Source organism: Brachyistius frenatus, unplaced genomic scaffold (assembly GCF_029030835.1).
Source record: "Brachyistius frenatus isolate BFR_SWC_R1_liver_20210118 unplaced genomic scaffold, ASM2903083v1 Contig_342, whole genome shotgun sequence".
Lineage (NCBI taxonomy): Eukaryota > Metazoa > Chordata > Actinopteri > Embiotocidae > Brachyistius > Brachyistius frenatus.
The window spans coordinates 80,712-104,466 of NW_027210941.1; the positions used below are offsets into that span (position 1 = coordinate 80,712).

Sequence of the window (23,755 nt, forward strand, 5' to 3'; positions counted from 1 at the left end):
TGGAGGCTTTTTGGAGCCGACCTCTAGTGGCACTCGCTGGTATTGCAGCTGAAGACACTTCTGGATCGGAACCATTTTACAGACCTGAAGCTACAAACTCTTTTCCATCCAACCTGCGGTTTCCACTTGGCTTTGACTCCGAATGAGGAAGTAACTCCCTGCCAGTTCCTCTAAAGCTGAATAGTTAACATGGTATATTTTTTTATTAATCAATACAACAAGAGAAAAGCAGATAAACCACATGAATCCTTTTCTGTCCTCTTTATGCAAAGCGAGCATCTCCTGATTTGGTGAAATTTTCTGGCAAATTTCAGACTGTTGTTCAACTGACAGATGTACTTGTTTGGATGTAGAGAAGTTATTCCAGATGTTTTATCACCATCGTTTGGACACTCTTGGGGCAAACTGCACCGTCGCTCTTGTACTTTTATAATCTGTAATCACTAATTAATATCTCACAACAGACACCAGTGTGGGTGAATTCTGTCCCCTTTAGAGGAGCTCGTATGTAGATGTTTTTAATGTTCTCATCTATTTTTAAGAACTTTGTTATCTTTTACTAAAGAAAAGGGGTTTATAATTGGAAAAAAAAGATTGCTTAAAGTATGCTTTGACGTCCCAGTCAGCCCTCCCGCCACCGTCCTCATGGAGAAGCATCACCAACAGGAAACAGGTGGGTCGTTTGTCTCCTTATTGAACGGTTGGATGCAGTTGGAGGTTTCGTGCCGATCTTATCGAGCTGTTCTAGTCTGGTGGAGCGACGTGTTGACGTTTCTTTCTCTCAAAACGAAAATCTGGTTGAGCGAAGCAGGAACTCTTTATTTCCAGCGACAAACTGCTGAAGTGGAGTTTGTCAGATTCACGTTATGTTGATGAGACAGATGTTCTCGGTCGGTGTGTGCAGCAAAGTTAAAATTGCCAACGTATAAGAATTTATTTCAGTCATATCAGCAACTATACAAAAGCCCATTTTATATTACAAGATATTAAACTTCCTTCAACAGTATAAAAGGCTGATTTAACATGTCATGATGCGGTCGGGAGAGAAAGCGTCCCACAGACGGAGCGCTGAGCCGGTTCGGCAGGTTTTCAAACGGCAGCAGCAGAATAACGCGGCGGCGGCGGCGGCGGCGTGGTCCACTGGTTCCTGAGGCTTTTGATGCATCATCATCATCCTCCTTCTGTCCTTGTGTTTAAAAATCTGGCTGTTTTTTTCCCATTCTTTTGAGATGCACTGCAGCTGATAAAACGCCATGTCATCTTTAAAAAAAACAACATGATACACCCACTCACACTTTTGATCTGTTGACGACGTCATCAGTGGAGCCGAGACCGGAAACAGCCTCCAAGACCCGGACTGAAAGGGGTGCAGAAGAGTTTCCTTTATTTATCAATAAAAAACTAAAAAAAGAAAGTTCATTTGACTGTTTGGATGATTTTAGTTCCAGTAAATCAGCTCAGATCATCATGCTAAAGGAATCTTTTTTACTCAATCTGAAAAAGGAAAAAAAAAGAGTTCATGGAGTCAGACGACAGCGTTCAACCAACATGTTTTTAAAATGTCTCCGTGTCGGTGAGCAGTCCTCCTTCGACTGGTTCCTCATCACGTCCGGTTTAAAAGAGCCGAGCTACCTCTCGGAGTAAACTGTGACCAAGTCTCCATCCCCCATGTCCTGAAGCACAGCGGCTCGGGGTTCGTAGGCTGGATCTTCTCTCCCCTCCCCCTCCAGCTCCCCCTCCTCCCCCTCACACTCCTCCTCCCCTCCCTCCGACTCCATCCAAACGCACTCCGTCTTCTCTGAGTCCACTCCGTCTCCCCCGGACATCGACTCCTGGTCGCTGCTCCCTGAGGACGATCTGTCGTTCGGGTTCTCAAGGACGGAGACGAGGATGATGTCGACGGGGTGATACCTGGGGTGCGGGTCCTTGTGCTTAACCACCTGTGATGAGACAGAAATGCATTTTACAAAGGTTTAAAAACATCATCACCAAATGTTGTTTTTCTTCTGTTAGTTTGACAGCTCACCTTCAGGTTGTTGGGTTGCTCCGTCCAGTCCCAGGCTTTCGTCCAACAGATGGCGATGACGGCCAGGACCACGACCAGGACCAGGATGGACAGCAGGATGATGGCCAACACGACCTCCTGGACCCCTCCTACAAACACATGGAGGGTTTATTTATTTTTTTTTTTTATTTTATACACTTTATTAATCCCGAGGGGAAATGTCTTCACTACAGCAGGGGGTCTCTCAGGGGAGAGATGCTGCAGCAGGCTGCCACTAGCACGGCGCCAGGTAACCTGACCTGAGGTGCATGTTTTTGGATGATGGGAGGAAGCTGGAGAACCCGGAGAGAACCCACGCAAGCACAGGGAGAACATGCAAACTCCGCACAGAAAGGCCCAGGACCGGATTCCAACCCAGAACCTTTTTGGTATGAGGTGACAGTGCTAACCACTGCACCACCGTGATGCCGGTTGATGATTACATCATCGCATGTACCGGTTTGACCTCTGACCCTTTAGGGAAGCTACTTTCCCCTTTAACACCTGTAAGAGATATTGTTGTTCGTCATCTCCAGAGACATTTTTACTGGATCAGAACCAACTGGATCTAAAGTTCTACTCGTGTTCCAGGTGTTGTTCTTGTGTTCTACTTCTGTCCCAGATGTTCCGGGTGTTCCAGGTGTTCTACTCGTGTTCCAGGTGTTGTTCTTGTGTTCCAGGTGTTCTACTCGTGTTCCAGGTGTTGTTCTTGTGTTCCAGATGTTGTACTCGTGTTCCAGGCGTTCTACTCGTGTTCCAGATGTTGTACTCGTGTTCCAGATGTTCTACTCGTGTTCCAGGCGTTCTACTCGTGTTCCAGATGTTGTTCTCGTGTTCCAGGCGTTGTACTCGTGTTCCAGGCGTTCTACTCGTGTTCCAGATGTTGTACATGTGTTCCAGATGTTCTACTTGTGTTCCAGTTGTTCTACTTGTGTTCCAGATGTTCTACTTGTGTTCCAGATGTTCTACGTGTGTTCCAGATGTTCTACTTGTGTTCCAGATGTTGTACTTGTGTACTAACTCTCTACTCTGAGTACATCAGTGTGTTCTCTCTGTCAGTACAGAACCATCAGAACACTACAAGTTCTAGGATGAATCACTCAGAACGCTCCAAACAAGAAGTGTGAAACTCTGAACACTTTCCACCCTAAACGGTCGCCATCTTGGCTCTGTAGAGGAAGGGGCGGGGCCACAGACGTAAAGGATTTTCAAATTAAAAGCGTCTGAGTGTTTCTTTTCCACTGCTGCTGCTGGACAGAAGAAGCAGTGTGTTTATTGAGTGTTAAACAGAGGACACAGAAACACACTGATTTCTGGGTAAAATAATTAAAGCTGCAGATATTTTGGAGGCTGATGTGTTCACATGATGAGGTCACTTCCTGTCAGTGTGATGTAACATGTTGGAGGACTGTCTATTCATGTCCTACAGGAAGTCTGTGAAAAGCTCCCGCTGAAGACTCACCGACTGAACCCTCATAAAAGATCCGGTCCGTCTCTCTGAACTCCAGCTGCTTCCTTCCTCCCTCGGTGAACAACCATCCTTTCAGCGTGACGCAGTCCGTCCGTCCCTTCGGGAACACGTCAAGTTTGCAGGTGCTTTCTTTAAATGTGCAAGATCCTTCAAAGTGTTCCTGAAAAATCACAGAAAAATACTAAATTATTACAACACTGAACACTGCGTTTGATCCCGACAGCTGGGAATAGTTCATAAACAGCATTTATTTTCAACCATTTTGATAATTATGTTATTAAGTTATTCATCAGGCACAACCACTGGATGGCTTCATACTGCTGTGAACTGAACCTCTTTGTACAGTTAGTCTGACAGAAAATATGATTTAAAGATGACACGTTATATTTTTAGTCACACGGATCAACAGAAAAAATTTGATTATAAAAAAAAAAAACTCAAGCACAATCAAGATATAATAAATATAGCAGTTAATATAGTTTTCTAGAAGCTCCTTCACCATAAACAGGTCATAATACATCCGATCAACACATCTGTGCACTGAACGAGGACTGTTGTCATTCCCAACCTGCACCGCTGACATGCAAACACACAAACACAAATAGTCACGTGTGTATTGATTCTTCGGTCTTATTATTTTTTTTAATACTTTTTCCAACAAAAATGTCTTTTTTATCTGTATTGTATGCATAGTTTGGAATTTTTTCTTATTGTGTACATTTTTTTTTTGCTAACTGTTTCTATGCTGCTGTGGCGACAACATTTTATTAGATTTGATTATTATCTTATCTCCTATCTTCAGTCAGTGCTGTCCTTCATGCTTTGATTAGAATCGATTCGGTTCCTTTTCATCCCTCACTTACAGGACGGCTCGTGTCATCTCCAACCAGAGAGACGGTGAATTTGAATCTGTTGTTATCATGAGGTGTTTTGATCAGGAGACCGTTCAGTTCTTTGTAGAATCGGACCGGGTTCCAGAAAGTCACGGCAGTCCTGGACTTCTCCACGCTGACATTCACACCGGGGAAATCTAAATAACCTGAGAAGAGAAAGATCACTTGAACCTCCAACTGTCTCTGTCTGGGATTTTCACATGAAGGCTTGGAGGGAAGACACATCAGAAAAAAAGGGTCTGTATGGAACTAAAAGTTTCAGCCTGTGTCTCCGGGGTGCCACTGACTGGGTGCACAGCTGAGGAGTGGAGTGGGAGCACCTGCAGCTGGTCGGCATGTTCAAAACTGACTGCTTTCATTTAAAGTTCAATTATTTATCATACGTTTTTGATTTAGTTGATTGATGAACTTTGTAGCCGTTTAATTTGATTCACCTTGAAAAAGTTGTTTGAAAGACCGACTGATAGAAAGCAGTTCATCAGTACTGTAAATACGCAAATGTTTGTTTCAGAAGTTTATCAACCTGATAATCTCTGATAAATTCTGACAATCTCTGATATATTCTGACAATCTCTGATATATTCTGATAATCTCTGATATCTGACAATCTCTGATAAATTCTGACAATCTCTGATAAATTCTGACAATCTCTGATATATTCTGATAATCTCTGATAAACTCTGATACTACTAGAAACATGCAAATATCCACATACTACTTACATGTGGTGTGAACCGTCTTTAAACAGTTGAAGGAGAGGGAGTTGGATGTCACCGCTGCAGACTCATTGCCTCCCTGTACGGCTGTTACAGTGACATACAGGTAGTCCATGTAGTGTTCAGATTTCCAGACAAAGTGGCTGAGGTCATAGTGGTGGTCGGTGGTTTCAGCCTCATCAAGACTTCAAAAGAGAGAAAACAACAGGTTCATGACTCAAAGTAACAATATGCTGAAAATAAAACAACAACAGTTTTCTGCAGCTGACTCGCTGGAGCTCAAATAAATACCTTTCACGACAAAAACTACAGGATAAGATAAACAACCAAACGCATGAATTTATGCTTTAATATCATGCAGCATCCTCACCTAGAAAATGCTATGATGTTTACCCTGAAACGGGTTTCTGGGTGCTGTTTGCTGTAATCCCATCTGACCGTGGTTTGGAGGTTTTGGCAGCTCAGAGTTAGGTTTGTTGGAGGTGGAACTGCAGGTAAGAAAAGGAAGAGAAAGCCCAAAATAAACATGTCAATAAAGATGAATTCACCTCAAAAACGAAGGAGTCAAACGCCTCCAGCCAGACTTCAGCTGGCCAAGTCGCCATATCGAGCTACACTCGAAAGTGTACTTAATAAACCGACACATCACAAATAACTAATGCAGTCTTAGGCCACAATCTTGCAATAAATCCAACCTTCATGAAGATTATGATGCTCAGTTTCAGACACAATGGAAACTGTATTTTGGCTTCACCTCATTGATACACAACCCTTTTTCCAAAAAAGTCCAGACACCGTGTAAAATGCAAATAAAAGCAGAGTGCAATGATTTACAAATCACAGAAACGCACATTTCTTACAAAACAGACCAAAGACAACATATCATGTTGAAACGGAGAAATTTTGTTGTTTTATAAAAATATCTGCTTATTTTAAATTTGATGGCAGTAACAAGTCTCAATAAAGTTGGGACAGAATCAACAACAGAAAGCTGTGACGCTTAAAAAAACACCTGGTGGAACATCTGACAACTAATGAGGTTACCATGGCAACAGATCAGTAACATGATTGGGTATAAAAGATGATTTCAGAGAGGCAGAGTCTCTCAGCAGTGAAGATGGGGAGAGGTTCACCATTCTGTGAAACACTGGGTGGTTCAGAGAATAAAACGTCTCCGTTTCAACATTTAATATGTCGTCTTTGGTCCATTTTCAATTAAACATGGGTTTAAATAATCTGCAAATCATCGCATTGTTTTTATTTAAATTTTCACAGCGTCCCAAATTTTTTGAAACGGGGTTGTAAACTGGAAGGATGAAATAACAGACATCCACCAGTATAATTGGAAATCACAGAACAGTTCAAGTCAACACTGTAACAGTCAACACTGTAACATTCAGTCAACACCGTAACATTCAGTCAACACTAACATTCAGTCAACACTAACATTCAGTCAACACCGTAACATTCAGTCAACACTGTAACATTCAGTCAACACTAACATTCAGTCAACACTGTAACATTCAGTCAACACTGTAACATTCAGTCAACACTGTAACATTCAGTCAACACTAACATTCAGTCAACACCGTAACATTCAGTCAACACTGTAACATTCAGTCAACACTGTAACATTCAGTCAACACTAACATTCAGTCAACACTGTAACATTCAGTCAACACTAACATTCAGTCAACACCGTAACATTCAGTCAACACTGTAACATTCAGTCAACACTGTAACATTCAGTCAACACCGTAACATTCAGTCAACACTGTAACATTCAGTCAACACCGTAACATTCAGTCAACACCGTAACATTCAGTCAACACTGTAACATTCAGTCAACACTGTAACATTCAGTCAACACTGTAACATTCAGTCAACACTAACATTCAGTCAACACTGTAACATTCAGTCAACACTAACATTCAGTCAACACTAACATTCAGTCAACACTAACATTCAGTCAACACTGTAACATTCAGTCAACACTAACATTCAGTCAACTGTAACATTCAGTCAACACTAACATTCAGTCAACACTAACATTCAGTCAACACTAACATTCAGTCAACACTGTAACATTCAGTCAACACCGTAACATTCAGTCAACACTAACATTCAGTCAACACTGTAACATTCAGTCAACACTGTAACATTCAGTCAACAACATTCAGTCAACACTAACATTCAGTCAACTAACATTCAGTCAACACCGTAACATTCAGTCAACACTGTAACATTCAGTCAAACACATTCAGTCAACACTAACATTCAGTCAACACTGTAACATTCAGTCAACACTGTAACATTCAGTCAACACTGTAACATTCAGTCAACACTGTAACATTCAGTCAACACTAACATTCAGTCAACACTAACATTCAGTCAACACTATATTCAGTCAACACTAACATTCAGTCAACACTGTAACATTCAGTCAACACCGTAACATTCAGTCAACACTAACATTCAGTCAACACTGTAACATTCAGTCAACACTAACATTCAGTCAACACTAACATTCAGTCAACACTAACATTCAGTCAACACTAACATTCAGTCAACACTGTAACATTCAGTCAACACTAACATTCAGTCAACACTATATTCAGTCAACACTAACATTCAGTCAACACTAACATTCAGTCAACACTGTAACATTCAGTCAACACTAACATTCAGTCAACACTGTAACATTCAGTCAACACTAACATTCAGTCAACACTCAGTCAACACTGTAACATTCAGTCAACACTAACATTCAGTCAACACTGTAACATTCAGTCAACACTGTAACATTCAGTCAACACATTCAGTAACATTCAGTCAACACATTCAGTAACATTCAGTCAACACTGTAACATTCAGTCAACATTCAGTAACATTCAGTCAACACTGTAACATTCAGTCAACACTGTAACATTCAGTCAACACTGTAACATTCAGTCAACACTAACATTCAGTCAACACTGTAACATTCAACACTAACATTCAGTCAACACTAACATTCAGTCAACACTAACATTCAGTCAACACTGTAACATTCAGTCAACACTGTAACATTCTAACATTCAGTCAACACTAACATTCAGTAACATTCAGTCAACACTGTAACATTCAGTCAACACTGTAACATTCAGTCAACACTGTAACATTCAATCAACACTATATTCAGTCAACACTGTAACATTCAGTCAACACTAACATTCAGTCAACACTGTAACATTCAGTCAACACTGTAACATTCAGTCAACACTGTAACATTCAGTCAACACTGTAACATTCAGTCAACACTGTAACATTCAGTCAACACTGTAACATTCAGTCAACACTAACATTCAGTCAACACTGTAACATTCAGTCAACACCGTAACATTCAGTCAACACCGTAACATTCAGTCAACACTAACATTCAGTCAACACTGTAACATTCAGTCAACACTAACATTCAGTCAACACTATATTCAGTCAACACTATATTCAGTCAACACTGTAACATTCACTCAACACTAACATTCAATCAACACCGTGACATTCAATCAACACTGTAACAAATCTCAGAGAAAAGATGCATAAATTCAAAAAGCATCACCTTTGTGAGGATTTATTGTAGAAACTTTTTATTAGGACCTAATAAACATCCACCTCGTGTGTCCACTGCAGCTTTGAGTCCAAGCTCATGGCCTTTGTTGATGTGCTGCATGAGCGTGTGAAGGGTTTCATTTCAAAGACCACATTAAATGGACGTCACTCATCCTGTCGGGGAACGAGCTGGCAGGCAAGAGGAGTCTCAGACAAATAGGTTTTATTTACCCCACAAAATACCAACAGAAACAGGACTGATCCTGGAGCAGCAGACTTATTTAACTATAGTGCAAATCAAATTATAATACTTCCTAAATAAACCAACAAAAAGTCTAAACTAGGAAATACATGTGCGCACTACAAATAAAAAGTAATGTACTGTAAGAACTGCTAAATAAATCATAAGCAGGATGAAACAAACCCACACATCATGTAATTTATGTAAATGTGAGTTCATCGTGACCGAGCATAAATTAACTAGATTATCGTTATCATTGTGTGGCTCAGTGACACCATCTGCAGGACTATTTCTATATATTTCCCTTTGTTAGGATCAACTGAGCCAATAAGTGTACATTTTTTTAAAATCCCCCCAAAAAATCATCAATAAATCTTGAAAGTTTCAAGTTCTCAGTTAAGTAGTTGTACTGATTTTAAATTATGGAAAGAAATCCGCAGGAAACATGTTTCATTTAATCTCTGATGAATTAAAATCCTCGAGTCTCCTGCAGCTGTTCTGTGTCCCGACTAACATACCTTCATACCTGAGGAAGGCATTAATCCTTCATGCCTTTTCCGCCACACCCTGTGTCCTACGTCACCGTGGTGATAAGGAAGCAGACATCAACAGGTGAATAAAGCACCGTCATGGTTGCTCGTCTGCATTCCAGTAGTCATTGTTCTAACACCTTGCTTTTAAATCTTGGAGGCAGAAATCACTGAAACTCAAAGAGCATCTTGGCGTGACGGAAAACAAGAACCCGACGGAAAACAAGAACCCGGCGGAAAACAAGAACCCGACGGAAAACAAGAACCCGACGGAAAACCAGAACCCGACGGAAAACAAGAACCCGACGGAAAACCAGAACTCGATGGAAAACAAGAACCCGGCGGAAAACAAGAACCCGACGGAAAACAAGAACCCGACGGAAAACCAGAACCCGACGGAAAACCAGAACCCGATGGAAAACAAGAACCCGACGGAAAACCAGAACCCGACGGAAAACCAGAACTCGATGGAAAACAAGAACCCGGCGGAAAACAAGAACCCGACGGAAAACAAGAACCCGACGGAAAACCAGAACCCGACGGAAAACCAGAACCCGATGGAAAACAAGAACCCGACGGAAAACAAGAACCCGACGGAAAACAAGAACCCGATGGAAAACAAGAACCCGACGGAAAACAAGAACCCGATGGAAAACCAGTGCCTGACGGAAAACCAGAACCCGACGGAAAACAAGAACCCGACGGAAAACAAGAACCCGATGGAAAACAAGAACCCGATGGAAAACAAGAACCCGACGGCGTTCTCTAGCATGAAAACACTTGTTTTTCAAGCATTTTAAACCGCGATTTCGTTTTTAAAAAGCCAACCAGGGTCTCCATGACGGTAGAAACACAGAGAGCATGTTAATCTCACCTGGTACTACATACAGACCAAACATAATGCAGCAAATTAAAAACCAGCTGTTTTGTCTGTCTGCTGCAGCCTGACAGAGACCAAGATGTTTGTGTTGTTGAAAGTACCAACATTTCTAAAACACTTGAGAAATACAAATATTATACAGCAAATGTTTCTGCATTGGGCTCTTCACCAACATGCAGAATCTGCTAGATGTTGAGATGTCAAGGAAGCGGCACAGCAACCCTACAAATCAATCAGCTGATTTTGTTTTTGCTTAAGTTACATTAATGAACCCGGAACCTTAAAGAGGAGAGGGACCATCCAGCTTGTTATCAGCTCAGTTCTAAAGCCAGCATCTGTGATGGTACAGGGATGCATTAGTGCACATGGCATGGGTAGCTTGAACATCTGGAAGGAAGCATTAATGCTGAATGATATGTTCAGGTTTTGGAGCAACATATGCTGCCATCCAGACAACGTCTCTTTCAGGGAAGGTCTTGTTTATTTCAGGGAAGGTCTGTTTATTGGTTGTGGCCGTATTAACATGCAGTCTCATACTGCAGCTGTTGTCGGCCCATTTCCACCTGATTTTATATTCCTCTGTTTCATGCTGAATAACTGCTCATGTGACCGTCACATTGGTAAATGGTTTAAATTGAAGGAGACACTTGTACCATTAAATTACTGAATTTATTTATCTCCTTGACAACATGGGCCACTGAATACACAGTTTTCTTGTGCGTGACAGATTTCAGGTTGACGTGGAAATCCTCAGGTTTGGATGTATGGTGAGTTGGAAGATACTTCAATGAATAACAAAACAAGCTGAGCAGCACTTATAAACATAAATATCAAGACCTGCTTTTATCTGATAGAGACCTTCATTTCTAATATTATTTTACAACAGCAGGCAATGCAGAGGGTTAACTTACGTTGACTAACTTGTGTGTTCATTTAATTAAGGAAACTGTAAAGGCTCTAAATTTGATTTCACGCGAGAAATCTAGTGATTTAAATAAAGCAATCAGTTTTCTTTGAAGTTCCCCCTGAGAAAGTAAAATTCAAACTTCACAAGAAAATGACAATTGAAAATAAAATTTGTATTCAAAATAATTTCAGAATTGAATTAAAATTATATTAAAGTTCAAAAAAGTTTTCTCACAAATTCTTTTACTTCAAATACATTGTTATATTTTCAAAAGTTCAAGATCAAATCTTGAACTTTCCATTTTAAATTAGTATTTTTTATTTACTTTTAATTTTTTTAATTAACAAAACATTTGGCTTCATAACATGTTATCAGATGTTCTTATCTGAGAGGCTGTTTCTGCTGCGACCTTTGATTTATAACGTGGGAGGTTGAAACATTTCAGAATGTGTTCACACTTCACAAAGGAACGAGAATAGAGATCATTCAGGCTAAACAGGAACGGTGACCTGATTAAGTAATAATGTAAACTCACAAACACTCCCTCTAACCAAGAACAAGACAGGACCGTCCAGAAACTCATTATTTTTAAATTCAAACTGGAAATCACCAGCGGTTGTTTTCAAAGGGTTTAGTGTCCACTGGACTTTTGTTCAAATTAACGATTTTCAATATTATCATTTATTCAATCATTTCTTAATGATTAAAGTTTTAATAAGCTAAAAGGTGTTCTCAGTCATCATGTGTTCTTCCTCATGAGCTTGTTCTACATCTGTATTCAGAGAACCAACACATCCAGGAAAGAAAACATCCACCAATCCCAGATAAGTGCGTCAAATGTTTGTCCGCACTGAACAGATAAATGAGGGAGAGTTGGGTTTTTTTGTTCGGGCACATTAACGTTAGAAATGTTTGTCACAGGCTACTAAAGACTGCTTTTTCTTCTGTATCATTTCAAAGACTGCTTGATGATCACGTGAGGTAATGAAGGGTTGTTAAGTCCCTCCAGAAAATTAAAAAAAAATTAATTCCTGCGATTGCTCCGCAAAAAATGTCATCAGAATCTGAGCTGAAAGTATTAATGACAAAGTAAATATTTTTAAACAAAACTCTCTTTAATAACAACAATAACTCCTCATTTACAATCAGCACGGTTCTCCTCATCTCACCAAAACTAACTCACCGGAGGAATCCGGAATAAGATGAAAAAGTTTATGTGGTGGAGTTTACTCCTGAAAATGTGTTCTTCACATTAAAATGATGATTAAATGTTTGTGATCAAAGGAAGTGATTCCATATTACTGGATGTTAAATGAGTTTTGTCCACACGTCCAGTTGTCAGAGACGTCTCTTTGTTTGTTTCATCCAGCAGGTCTATGTGTTGAATGAACATGAATTAAACAGCATCTAAAGCTCTTATTTTGACAGCTGATGTCGTCCTTGTTTCTATATTCCAGTCACAGACGGTCTGTTCTGGAAACATACGCAGCTTTTAGGACCTTTTAGGAGCTTTTAAGAACTTTTAGGAGCCTTTAAGAGCTTTTAGGACCTTTTAGGAACTTTTATCTCCATGGTTCTCTAAGTTCAATAAATACAAAATAAGATCAAAACTAAAATATCTCTGATGTGCAGCATGATTATTATCACAGGAAGTGATTACACATTTATTACTTTATCTGGTAGGGCTTAAAAAAATTGCATTTTTCTTTTTCAACTTGTAATTTTTAGTAATTCCTGCAATTGCAAAAAACTCCACAAATTACATCGACATTTTTGAAAAAATCCGCTGCAAAAATCAAACATTTTTGATCACAACAATCACAAAAAAAAAAACATATTAAAGGACTTATTCAAAACCCAGATTTAAATGCCATTAAAAATTTATGAGGAGATTTTGAAACAGGCAGTACAACAAGAAAACCCCAAATTACTCTTTTAAATTTGGCTATTGAAAATATGATCATTTTATTATTGCCAGTTTATTATGTTTTGCCCTACAGTTGAACTGTCTTATCAGCTCGTGAGTCAACCTTAAGTCATTTTGAATCACATGTACCAAAGGTGCTTTCCAATCAAGTTTATCTGGCTGAAAGTTCATTGAAACACTGAAAACAGGCAGATAGCCAATCAATGAGTTTTACCTCCCATTCTTCACTCATGTCAGTATTCTAGTTCTTTTTTTTCCGATCCAATCATTTTAATTTATGCTGGATCCCAGATTTGAACAAAATATTTCCTTTTAGGTGATTCAGGTGCCACAAATACTGTAATGAGCAGCAAACGTTCGGCTGAGAGAAATCAACTCACCAATCACAGCAGAAACTCCCCCGATCAGAAGCAGAGTCCTGAGCATTTTGTTCACGTCAAACGGAACCACCGAGTCTTCAGACCCAGCTTCCTTCTTGAAGGAGCCAAAAGCAGCTAAAGGACCAGAACCCGACTCGAACTCAGTCGGAAAGCCGACTTGTGGCCGCAACTCGCCTCCTCCCGTCAGCGGATGGTCCGGATGGTTCCTTCGGAATCCGAAAGCTGTGTGTGTTCGTGTGTGTTTCCTTAGAGCGGAGGCAGCAATGAATTACCTGGAACACCTTGAAAACGTGCCCGGATGTAGTGACGTCTTCAAGGTGCAGGTGTGGTTTTTTTCTTTTCAAAATAAAAGGATTTAAATATTTTGTTAAATAATGATAGGCTACTTAATATTAGCATTCATAATAATGATATGTAAAAGCGAAATTAGTGGGGTCTTGTGGGTATATATATATGTAAATATATTCAATCTGTTAACAGAACCAGACTCAGAGGTGGGCGGAGCATCTGTTAACAGAACCAGGATCAGAGGTGGGCGGAGCATCTGCCTCAACCGGTTGGGGTGAGAGGTGAGCAGAGAGAGAAAAGGACAGCATAGAGATAGAAGAGAAGAACTGTTGGTGGAGACGACAAGCGCAGAGCAGAGACATGCAGCTCCATGACGGGACATCTGGAAAAGAAAGAACAGAAACTACACGAGTGAAGGAACTGAATGGAGACAACAGATAATAAGAAGAAACTATGGGAGAGAAGAAGATGGTGAGGTATGAGTCAGTTAAAGAGTAGGAGGAAAGAAAAGAAGCTCAGCATGTAACGAGGTCCTCCAGCAGCCTCGGCCTATAACAGCATAACTAAGGGTTGGTTCAGGTCTACCTGAGCCAGCCCTAACTATAGGCTTTATCAAGAAGGAACGTTTTGAGTCTAATCTTAAAGCTAGAGAGGGTTTCTGCCCCTCCAACACAAACTGGGAGCTGGTTCCACAGGGGAGGAGCCTGAAAACTGAAGCTCCGCCTCCCATTCTACTTCTGGAAACTCTAGGAACCACAAATAGGTAGGTAGGTAGGTAGGTAGGTAGGTATATACTTTATTAATCCCCGAGGGGAAATTTTTTCGCCACAGCAGCATACATACAGGAGCAATAATAGAAACAATAGAATAAAATAATAATAGAATAGAATAATATAATAGAAAAGCAATAAAATAAAAAATATAAATATAAAATATAAAATGCACAGTACATACAGTATATATACAGTACATTAAATATCTATATATATTATATACAACAAACCAATAAACACAGTCAACATATATATACACACATACAGTACAGTATATATCTACATATATAATATACATATAATATACAAGCAACCAAGAAACACAGTCAACAGTGTTATTGTACTGTGATGGATTTTGCCAGAGGTGAGTTATTGTAAAGTCTTATGGCAGTGGGCAGGAATGATCTCCTGTATCAGGAATGATCTCCTGTATCTGGAATGATCTCCTGTATCTGTCCTTGTGACAGCGGAGCTGGAGGAGTCTTTTGGAGAACGTCCTCCTCTGTCCCTGCAGCAGGTGGTGGAGAGGGTGGACAGGGTTATCCAATATGGACAATAGTTTGATCAGCGTCCTCCTCTCCACCACCTTTTCCAGACTATCTAGTTTGTAGCCGATGATGGAGCCGGCCTTCTTAACCAGTTTGTTAAGTCTGTTGGTGTCACCGGCTCCAATGCTGCTCCCCCAGCAGACCCCAGCGAAGTACAAAGCACTGGCCACAACAGATGGTAGAACATCTCCAACATCTCGCTGCACACATTGAAGGATCGAAGTTTCCTCAAGAAAAAGAGTCAACTCATCACCTTCTTGTAGACAGCATTGATGTTGGTCTTCCATTTCAGTCTGTTGTCGATGGACACACCCAGGTACTTGTACTCCTCAACCATGTCCACCTCCTCTCCCAGAACTCTCAGCGGTTGTGGAGCCGTCGCCTTCCTCCTGAAGTCGACCACGATGTCTCTGGTCTTGGCCACGTTCAGGAGCAGGTGATTTCTTCCCGCCCACTCCACAAAGTCCTCCACTACTGCCCTGTACTCATCCTCCCGTCCGTCCCTTATACATCCCACCACTGCAGAGTCATCAGAGAACTTCTGCAGATGGCAGGACTCTGAGTTGTACTGGAAGTCAGTGGTGTATAAGGTGAACAGGAAGGAGACAGAACAGTTCCCTGAGGAGCTCCAGTACCACTGACCACCGTATCAGACAGCACACTGCCCAGACGGACAAACTGTGGTCTGCCTGTCAGGTAGTCAGTGATCCAGGAGACGGTGGACGTGTCCACCCCCACCACCCGCAGCTTCTCACTCAGCAGCAGTGGTTGGATGGTGTTGAATGCACTGGAGAAATCAAAGAAAGTGATTCTCACAGAGTCACCGGTTCCATCCAGGTGAGACTGAGCTCGTTGCAGCAGGTAGATGATGGCATCGTCCACTCCCACACGAGGCTGGTACGCAAATTGCAGAGGATCCAGAGAAGATTTCACCAGCGGCCTGAGGTGGGCCAAGACCAGCCTCTCCAGAACCTTCATCACATGAGATGTGAGGGCAACCGGTCGGTAGTCGTTGAGGCCAGATGGAGTCGTCTTCTTGGGGACTGGAACCAGGCAGGACGTCTTCCACAGCACCGGGACCTCCTCCTGCTTCAGGCTCAGGTTGAAGAGGTGTTGTAGGACCTCAGCCAGCTGGACGGCGCAGGTCTTCAGGACCCCGGGGCCGATGCCGTCAGGTCCTGCAGCCTTGCGCTGGTGGAGTCTCTCCAGCTGTCTCCTAACCTGGCCAGTAGTCACAGAGAGGGGAGTGAGGTGGGGGGTCAAGGTGTCGATGGAGGAAGAGCACTTTGAGATTGAGGGCTCTATGCAGTTCACCCGGGGGCGCAGAGGGGGGAGGGGGGAGGGGGGGAGGCAGAAGAGGTGTTTTGGAGGTGTGAGGTGTGGAGGAGACAGGTGAACTAAACCTGTTGAAGAAACAGTTTAGTTCATTTGACCTCTCCAGGTTCCCCCTGGTTGTTCCTCTCCAGGTTACCCCTGGTCGTTCCTCTCCAGGTTCCCCCTGATTGTTCCTCTCCAGGTTCCCCCTGGTTGTTCCTCTCCAGGTTCCCCCTGGTTGTCTCTCTCTCCCCTTGAACCCAGTAATCTCCTTCATACCGGTCCACACCTCCCTCATGTTGTTCTGCTGGAGTTTATCCTCCAGCTTCCTCCTGTAGGAGTCCTTGCACTCCCTCAGCTTCTCCTTCAGGTGGCGCTGCACTCTCCTGAGCTCCTCCCTGTCCCCAGACCTGAAGGCTGCTTTCTTCTTATTAAGAAGAACTTTCAGGTCACTGGTGATCCACGGCTTGTTGTTGGGGAAGCATTTTACAGTCCGGGATGGTACGGTGGTGCGTTCACAGAATTTGATGTATTCTGTGAAACAGTCCGTCATGCTGTTGATGTCCTCCCCATGTGGTCCAAACAGCACATTCCAGTCCGTGGACTCAAAGCAGTCCTGCAGGGCTTCTTTAGCCTCCTGTGTCCACCTCCTCACAGTCCTGGTGGTCACAGGCTGCCTCTGCACCAGGGGGACATACCTGGGAGTCAGCAGGACCAGGTTGTGGTCTGATCTACCAAGGGGGGGAAGGGCAGTAGTACTGTATGCATCCATGGCATTAGCATACAGTAAGTCCAGAGTTTTATTGTTCCTTGTGGGGCAGTTCACATACTGGTGCAAAGTTGTCAGTACTTTATCCAGACTGGTTAAAGTCTCCAGTAACTGCCAAAAATGCACCGGGATGCTGAGTCTGTAGTTTAGCCACCGTGGAGTGGATGGTGTCCACTGCTGCCTCTGCGTCAGCTGATGGAGGAATGTAAACAACGATAACAATGGTGGACGTGAACTCCCTCGGTAAATAATAAGGGTGCATCCCCACGGCTAGAAGTTCAATGTCCGGGCTACAGAAACGTTCCTTCACACACGTGGTCGGGATTACACCACCTCTCGTTCACATAGACTGAGAGAGAAGTGCTCTGCTAGGGTTATATGGTTCTATAAGATCTCTAAGATATGATGGAGCCTGGTCATGTAGAGCTTTGTAAGTCATCAAGAGAATTTTAAATTCTATTCTTGATTTCACATGAAGCCAGTGAAGAGAAGATAAAACTGGAGAAATATGATCTCTCTTGATAAATCCTGTCAGTACTCTTGCTGCAGCATTTTGGATCAGCTGCAGGTTTTTAATGAGTAATTTGGACATCCTAACAACAAGGAATTACAATAATCTAGTCTAGAAGTAACAAACGCATGAATGAGTTTTTCTGCGTCATGCTGAGGAAGGATTTTCCTGATTTTATTAATATTACATAGATGAAAGAAGGCAGTTCTGGAGATTTGCTTTATATGGTGTCTAAAGGACAAATCCTCATCAAAGATGACTCCAAGGTTCCTCACAGTTTTGCTGGAGGCCAAGACAACGTCATCTAGAGTAACTAAGTGATTACAGAAAGGGTTTCTGAGGTGTTTAGGACCAAGTACAAGAACTTCTGTTTTGTCTGAATTTAGAAGCAGGAAGTTTTTGGTCATCCAGGTCTTTATGTCTTTTAGACAGGCTTCAAGTTTTACTAACTGATTAGTTTCATCTGGTTTTATAGAAAGATATAGCTGAGTGTCATCTGCATAACAATGGAAGTTGATGCAGTGCTTCCTGATGACGTCTCCTAATGGAAGCATGTACAAAGTAAAAAGTATTGGGCCCAACACTGAGCCTTGTGGAACTCCATAACTAACTCTTGTTTGTCTGGAAGACTCATTGTTGACATGGACAAACTGGAATCTATCTGATAAGTAGGATTTGAACCAGTCTAATGCAGTTCCTTTAATCCTCGTAACGTCTTCTAATCTCTGTAATAAGATCGTATGATCAATCGTATCAAAAGCAGCACTGAGGTCTAGAAGAACAAGTACAGAGACGAGTCCATTATCTGAGGCTAACAAAAGGTCGTTAGTAACTTTCACCAGAGCTGTTTCTGTGCTATGATGAACTCTAAAGACTGAACATCTTCAAACAGATCATTCCTTTGGAAATGATCACAAAGTTGATTTGAAACAACTTTTTCAAGGATTTTAGAAATAAACGTCAGGTTGTAAATTGGTCTGTAGTTTCCTAAAACAGCTGATCAAGAGTCGGCTTTTTAAGTAAAGGTTTAATTACAGCCACTTTAAAAGCCTGCGGTACATAGCCGGTTACAATAGATAGGTTGATCTGATCTAATATGGAAGTATTAATTAAAGGGAAGACTTCCTTAACAAGTTTAGTTGGGATGAGATCTAACAGACAGCTCGAGGATCCAGATGAAGAAATAATTCTAGTTAACTCAGAGAGCTCAACAGGAGAGAAATGTTCCAAGTTTACATCTGGTCCTACAGTTGCTTTCAGGGCTGCTGTTGCTTAGCAACACATCAGTGATGGTGTCAGGAAGGGTCGGCCCGATTCTCTCCCTAATAGTAAGAATTGTATTAGTAAAGAAGTTAATGAAGTCATTACTGCTGAGAGCTGAAGGAATAGAGGGCTCAACAGAACTGGGACTCTTTGTCAGCCTGCTACAGTGATGAAAAGAAACCTGGGGTTGTTCTTGTTGTCCTCTATTAATGATGAATAATATAAAGTTCTGGCCTTACCAAGAGCTTTCTTATGTAATATTAGACTCTCCTTCCAGGCAGGTGAAATTCTTCTAAATTAGTGGAACTCCATTTCCTTTCCATCTTTCTCGTCGCTGCCTAGCAGAGCGTAGTTCTGAGTTGTACCATGGAGACAACGTCCTCTGGTTCATGACTCTCTTCTTCAGAGGGGCGACATCATCTAGAGTTGTAGCAGAGATGCTGCAGTGTTTTCTACCAGATGATCCACTTGTGTGGGACTAAGATCAACGTAGATGTCTTCCACTGCTTTAACACACGGCATCGAAGAGGATAAACATGTAACTGCTTCCTTAAACTTGGCCACGACATCATCTGACAGACATCTACTGTAGTGGGATTTATTCCCACATGCTGTGTCGTCCATTAATGTAACTTCAGATGTTAATAAGAAGTGGTCCGACAAAACAGGGTTTGGAGGAAATACTATTACATTTTCAGTTTCCATCCCATACGACAGAACCAGATGGAGGGTGTGGTTACCATGGTGACGGGGTTTATTTACATCCTGATAAAAGCCTATAGAATCTAATAATGAGCTGAAAGTAGAACTGAGGCTGTCGTTGTCCACGTCAACATGAATGTTAAAGTCTCCCACTATCATCACTTTATCTGAACTCAGCACTAAATCTGATCAAAAGTCAGAATTCAGTTAGAAACTCTGAATAAGGACCAGGTGGGAGATAAACAACAACAATACAATCCGTTTCTCTGCTTTCCAGTTTGGGTGAGAGACTAAGACTCAGACTCTCAAATGATTTATAACTAAGTTTAGGCTTTGGATTAATTGATAAACTTGAGTGGAAGATTGCTGCCACTCCTCCTCCTCCTCCTCCTCCTCCTCCTCTTCCTCCTCCTCCTGAATCTCTAGGAATATGATAATGAATATGACTGGGAGGAGTTGCTTCATTAATCCTACCATATTCTTCCTGTTGCAGCCAGGTCTCTGTGAGACAGAGTAAATCAATCTGATGATCAGTTATCAAGTCATTTACTAACAGAGATTTAGACCAGAGAGATCTCATATTTTAATTGTCAGATTTTTTTGATCCATTAATTTAATAAATGCTAAATGCTTATGTATTATTATGTGTACACACACATATACATGTGTACACACACACATATATATATATACAAACTTACAAAATTGTAAGTTTGTCCACTGACAAAGAAATGAATGGTCTATAATTGTAATGGAGGGTTATTTTAACAGTGAGACAGAATATCAAAAAAATATCCAGAAAATTACATCATATAAAAGTTATGAATTGATTTGCATTTGATTGTGTGAAATAAATATTTGATCTCCAAACAACCAGCAAGAATTCTGTCTCCTACAGACGGTTAGATTAGTCCTCTTGCTGTATAAAAGACACCGGTCTCGACTCGTTCATTTATGGAATGAGTCGTTGCAGTGTCGAAGATGAATTCACCTGGAACACTTCGTGAAGTGAAAGACGAGTGAAATCCTTCACATTTATCAAACCTCCTGCTTCTCTGACTTCTGTTTCTACAAAACATGAAACAAAAGAAGTTTTCAAAATGGTTGTTTGGTCCATTTTTCTGTTTGCAGACATTATTTTCCATCTGGATCACCTTCAGCACAATTGTCATGTTTCTTTTTTGTGCCTGAAGAGACAGAAATCCAGTCACAGACACCGTCCTGTGCACAAAGCAGCGCATTCAACAGCCTCAGAGAACAGACCTGGTTTAAAACATACATGTGGAGCCATCAATATCTTCTAAAGGGAAATATGCTGAGCAAACTGAATTTTTTAAAATATATTTTATATTAAAAAAAAATATATATATATATATTATATATATATTAAATATTTGTGTATATATATATATATATAAATAATATTTTTGATATATATATATATTTATTTTTTATAAGGAAATGAACGAATCAAACAGCAACATGAGCAGCTGCAGCCTCCACAACACCTGCCGGGTCTCAGCCAGTGATTGTGGCTGTAATGCGGTGCTGCTGGCCAGCAGGCGGCGCTGTTGGTCAAGGACAGCGTGTGGAGCTCCTCTTCCTTCTCTCGTGTTTCACGCTGCGTTCACAACCGGATCCTGTTTCTTTGTTTACTTTTAGTTCGTACTTCAGATGCAGTTTTTGAAACGGAGTGAGCTCCTCGTTAAACTAGGCAACGTTGGGTTTTTTTACTAAATATTGCATTGTTACAGTTTATGCATGGGAAGTCAACATATTCGATATTTAGCTTTTGTAATTTAGGTGTTGGTGTGTTATCTATATTGTTTTTAATTAATCGTATGAGTGCCGTTGGAATGTTTTAATCACCTTAATATAGTTTTCCGCGGAGCAATCCAGTTCATATTTCCTATTAAACTCCACTTTAAGTGCTTCACCATTTCCATCCAGGAGGTGAATGATTGACCAGATCTGTACTTTCTGTCAAACCTGGCAACGCTGTGGAGGAGAGCGCTGCCTGTCAACCAAACCAAACCAAACCAAACCAAACCAGGAGATGTGGAGCCTCTGAGAGACACAATGAAACCAGGCTGGTGTTTGTAGCTCTGGTAGAGGACGACACAGGTGACACCTCATCACCATAACGACCCTCCCTGACTGACAGCTCAAGCAGGAAGAGGGGTCATAACAGGTTCTTCACGTACACAAGGGATTTAATCATTTACAGTTAAACAGCTGATCAGTCAGTATTAGAGTATTAAAGTGATTGTTTTAGCTGGTTGTGTTTAATGCTAATTTTCACAGTATTAGTTACCAACATGGTAAAACTTACAATACAATACACTTACAGTAAGGGTGCTTTTAACTATACAACCTCAATATAAATCCTGAAACAGACAATCAAGAGTCAGGATACAGGTTAAACAGGAGCACAACGCACCAGGTTTCAGGACTGGAGGTCGTTATACCGCTTGAGCAGACCGAACGATCTGATGAAGATGGTGTGGAGAATCGGGGAAGATATATTGCTGAGAGTTGATTAGTGGAATTGATTGCAGCTGTGCCAGCCGTCCAGAGGAGTGAACCAGGGAGGAGTTCTGCAGAGAGTTCACACCCACGACCCATGATGAACACATACACACCCACAGACAGGACGAACACTAAACAAGGACAATAGAAACAGAGGTCGACTCCAAAAAGCCTCCGGCTCCATAGACTCCCATTCAACTTCTCTCATCAAATCCAAAGTGAATAAAATGTGTCCATCAGTTCTCTCGGTGTTGTTAGCTAAAGTCACTCCTTCTTCTTAGTTTTCTGGAGGTCCATCTGAAAATAATCCCTCATTCATTAGAAAAGACGATTCAAGAAGACCTGTTTTTGGGGGCGTGTCTGTTTGATTGACAGGTCTGTGGTGCAGTCAGGTGGGCGAGACGTAGTATCTTTGGGTTTCCAAGTTTGGCATGTCACCTCCTTACATTAATCTCCACTGAAATATTGAATGAAAGCCAAAATAATAATGATCCTTCAGATGGATTAGGATTTATCCCTGTGATTTAAGTGATGGGAAGGTCAGGTCATTGCTGTTCTAGTGGAAATAAAATATGAAGCTGTGAAAGTGCTGCTGTTGTTTTTTTTATGTGCGTGATCACTGTTATCGACCACAAATACCATACATGATGTGGTTGCGCTTCATCAGTTTGAATATTTCCTTTCCCTTGTACTTCTGCAATTTTCTCCTCTGCTAATAACTTTTATCTTGACCAGGATCTACTGAGGGGAAAATTCCCCAAAAACGTCCTGATTCTAATCATTTTGGTCACTAAAGGTAAAAACGGTCAGTACTGGGAATCTGTCTGGGAACACGACCCCATGCAGGTCCAACCTGGTCCAGATGGGGATGTTTCATTTACAGACTTTGGTGAAAGAGTTATAGGTGTTAAACGTGATAAAGGAAGGAGTGCCATGCATTGGGATTAAGTTCTGTTCTCTTACTGCCTCCAGGTGGAGATTTGAGGGAACTGCAGTTTAGTGACATCCTGTGGTTTAAGGAAACTACAGACCAATTTACAACCTGACGTTTATTTCTAAAGTCCTTGAAAAAGTTGTTTCAAATCAACTTTGTGATCATTTACAAAGGAATGATCTGTTTGAAGATGTTCAGTCTTTAGAGTTCATCATAGCACAGAAACAGCTCTGGTGAAAGTTACTAACGACCTTTTATTAGCCTCAGATAATGGACTCGTCTCTGTACTTGTTCTTCTGGACCACAGTGCTGCTTTTGATACGATTGATCATACGATCTTATTACAGAGATTAGAAGACGTTACGAGGATTAAAGGAACTGCATTAGACTGGTTCAAATCCTACTTATCAGATAGATTCCAGTTTGTCCATGTCAACAATGAGTCTTCCAGACAAACAAGAGTTAGTTATGGAGTTCCACAAGGCTCAGTGTTGGGCCCAATACTTTTTACTTTGTACATGCTTCCATTAGGAGACGTCATCAGGAA

The 23,755-nt window shown here is 41.3% G+C and overlaps 1 protein-coding gene across 1 annotated transcript; it reads right to left on the reverse strand.

Moving 5' to 3' along the window:
• Positions 1–919: 919 nt before the first annotated feature.
• On the reverse strand, positions 920–13,796 carry ifngr1 (interferon gamma receptor 1). Its single transcript, XM_069723715.1, has 7 exons — positions 13,578–13,796; positions 5,495–5,612; positions 5,131–5,309; positions 4,379–4,554; positions 3,507–3,675; positions 2,027–2,154; positions 920–1,940 (listed from the first exon to the last, which is right to left on the reverse strand). The coding sequence occupies exons 1-7, from the start codon at positions 13,621–13,623 to the stop codon at positions 1,629–1,631; spliced, it is 1,128 nt and encodes a 375-aa protein (XP_069579816.1). The 5' UTR covers positions 13,624–13,796; the 3' UTR covers positions 920–1,628.
• Positions 13,797–23,755: the final 9,959 nt, after the last annotated feature.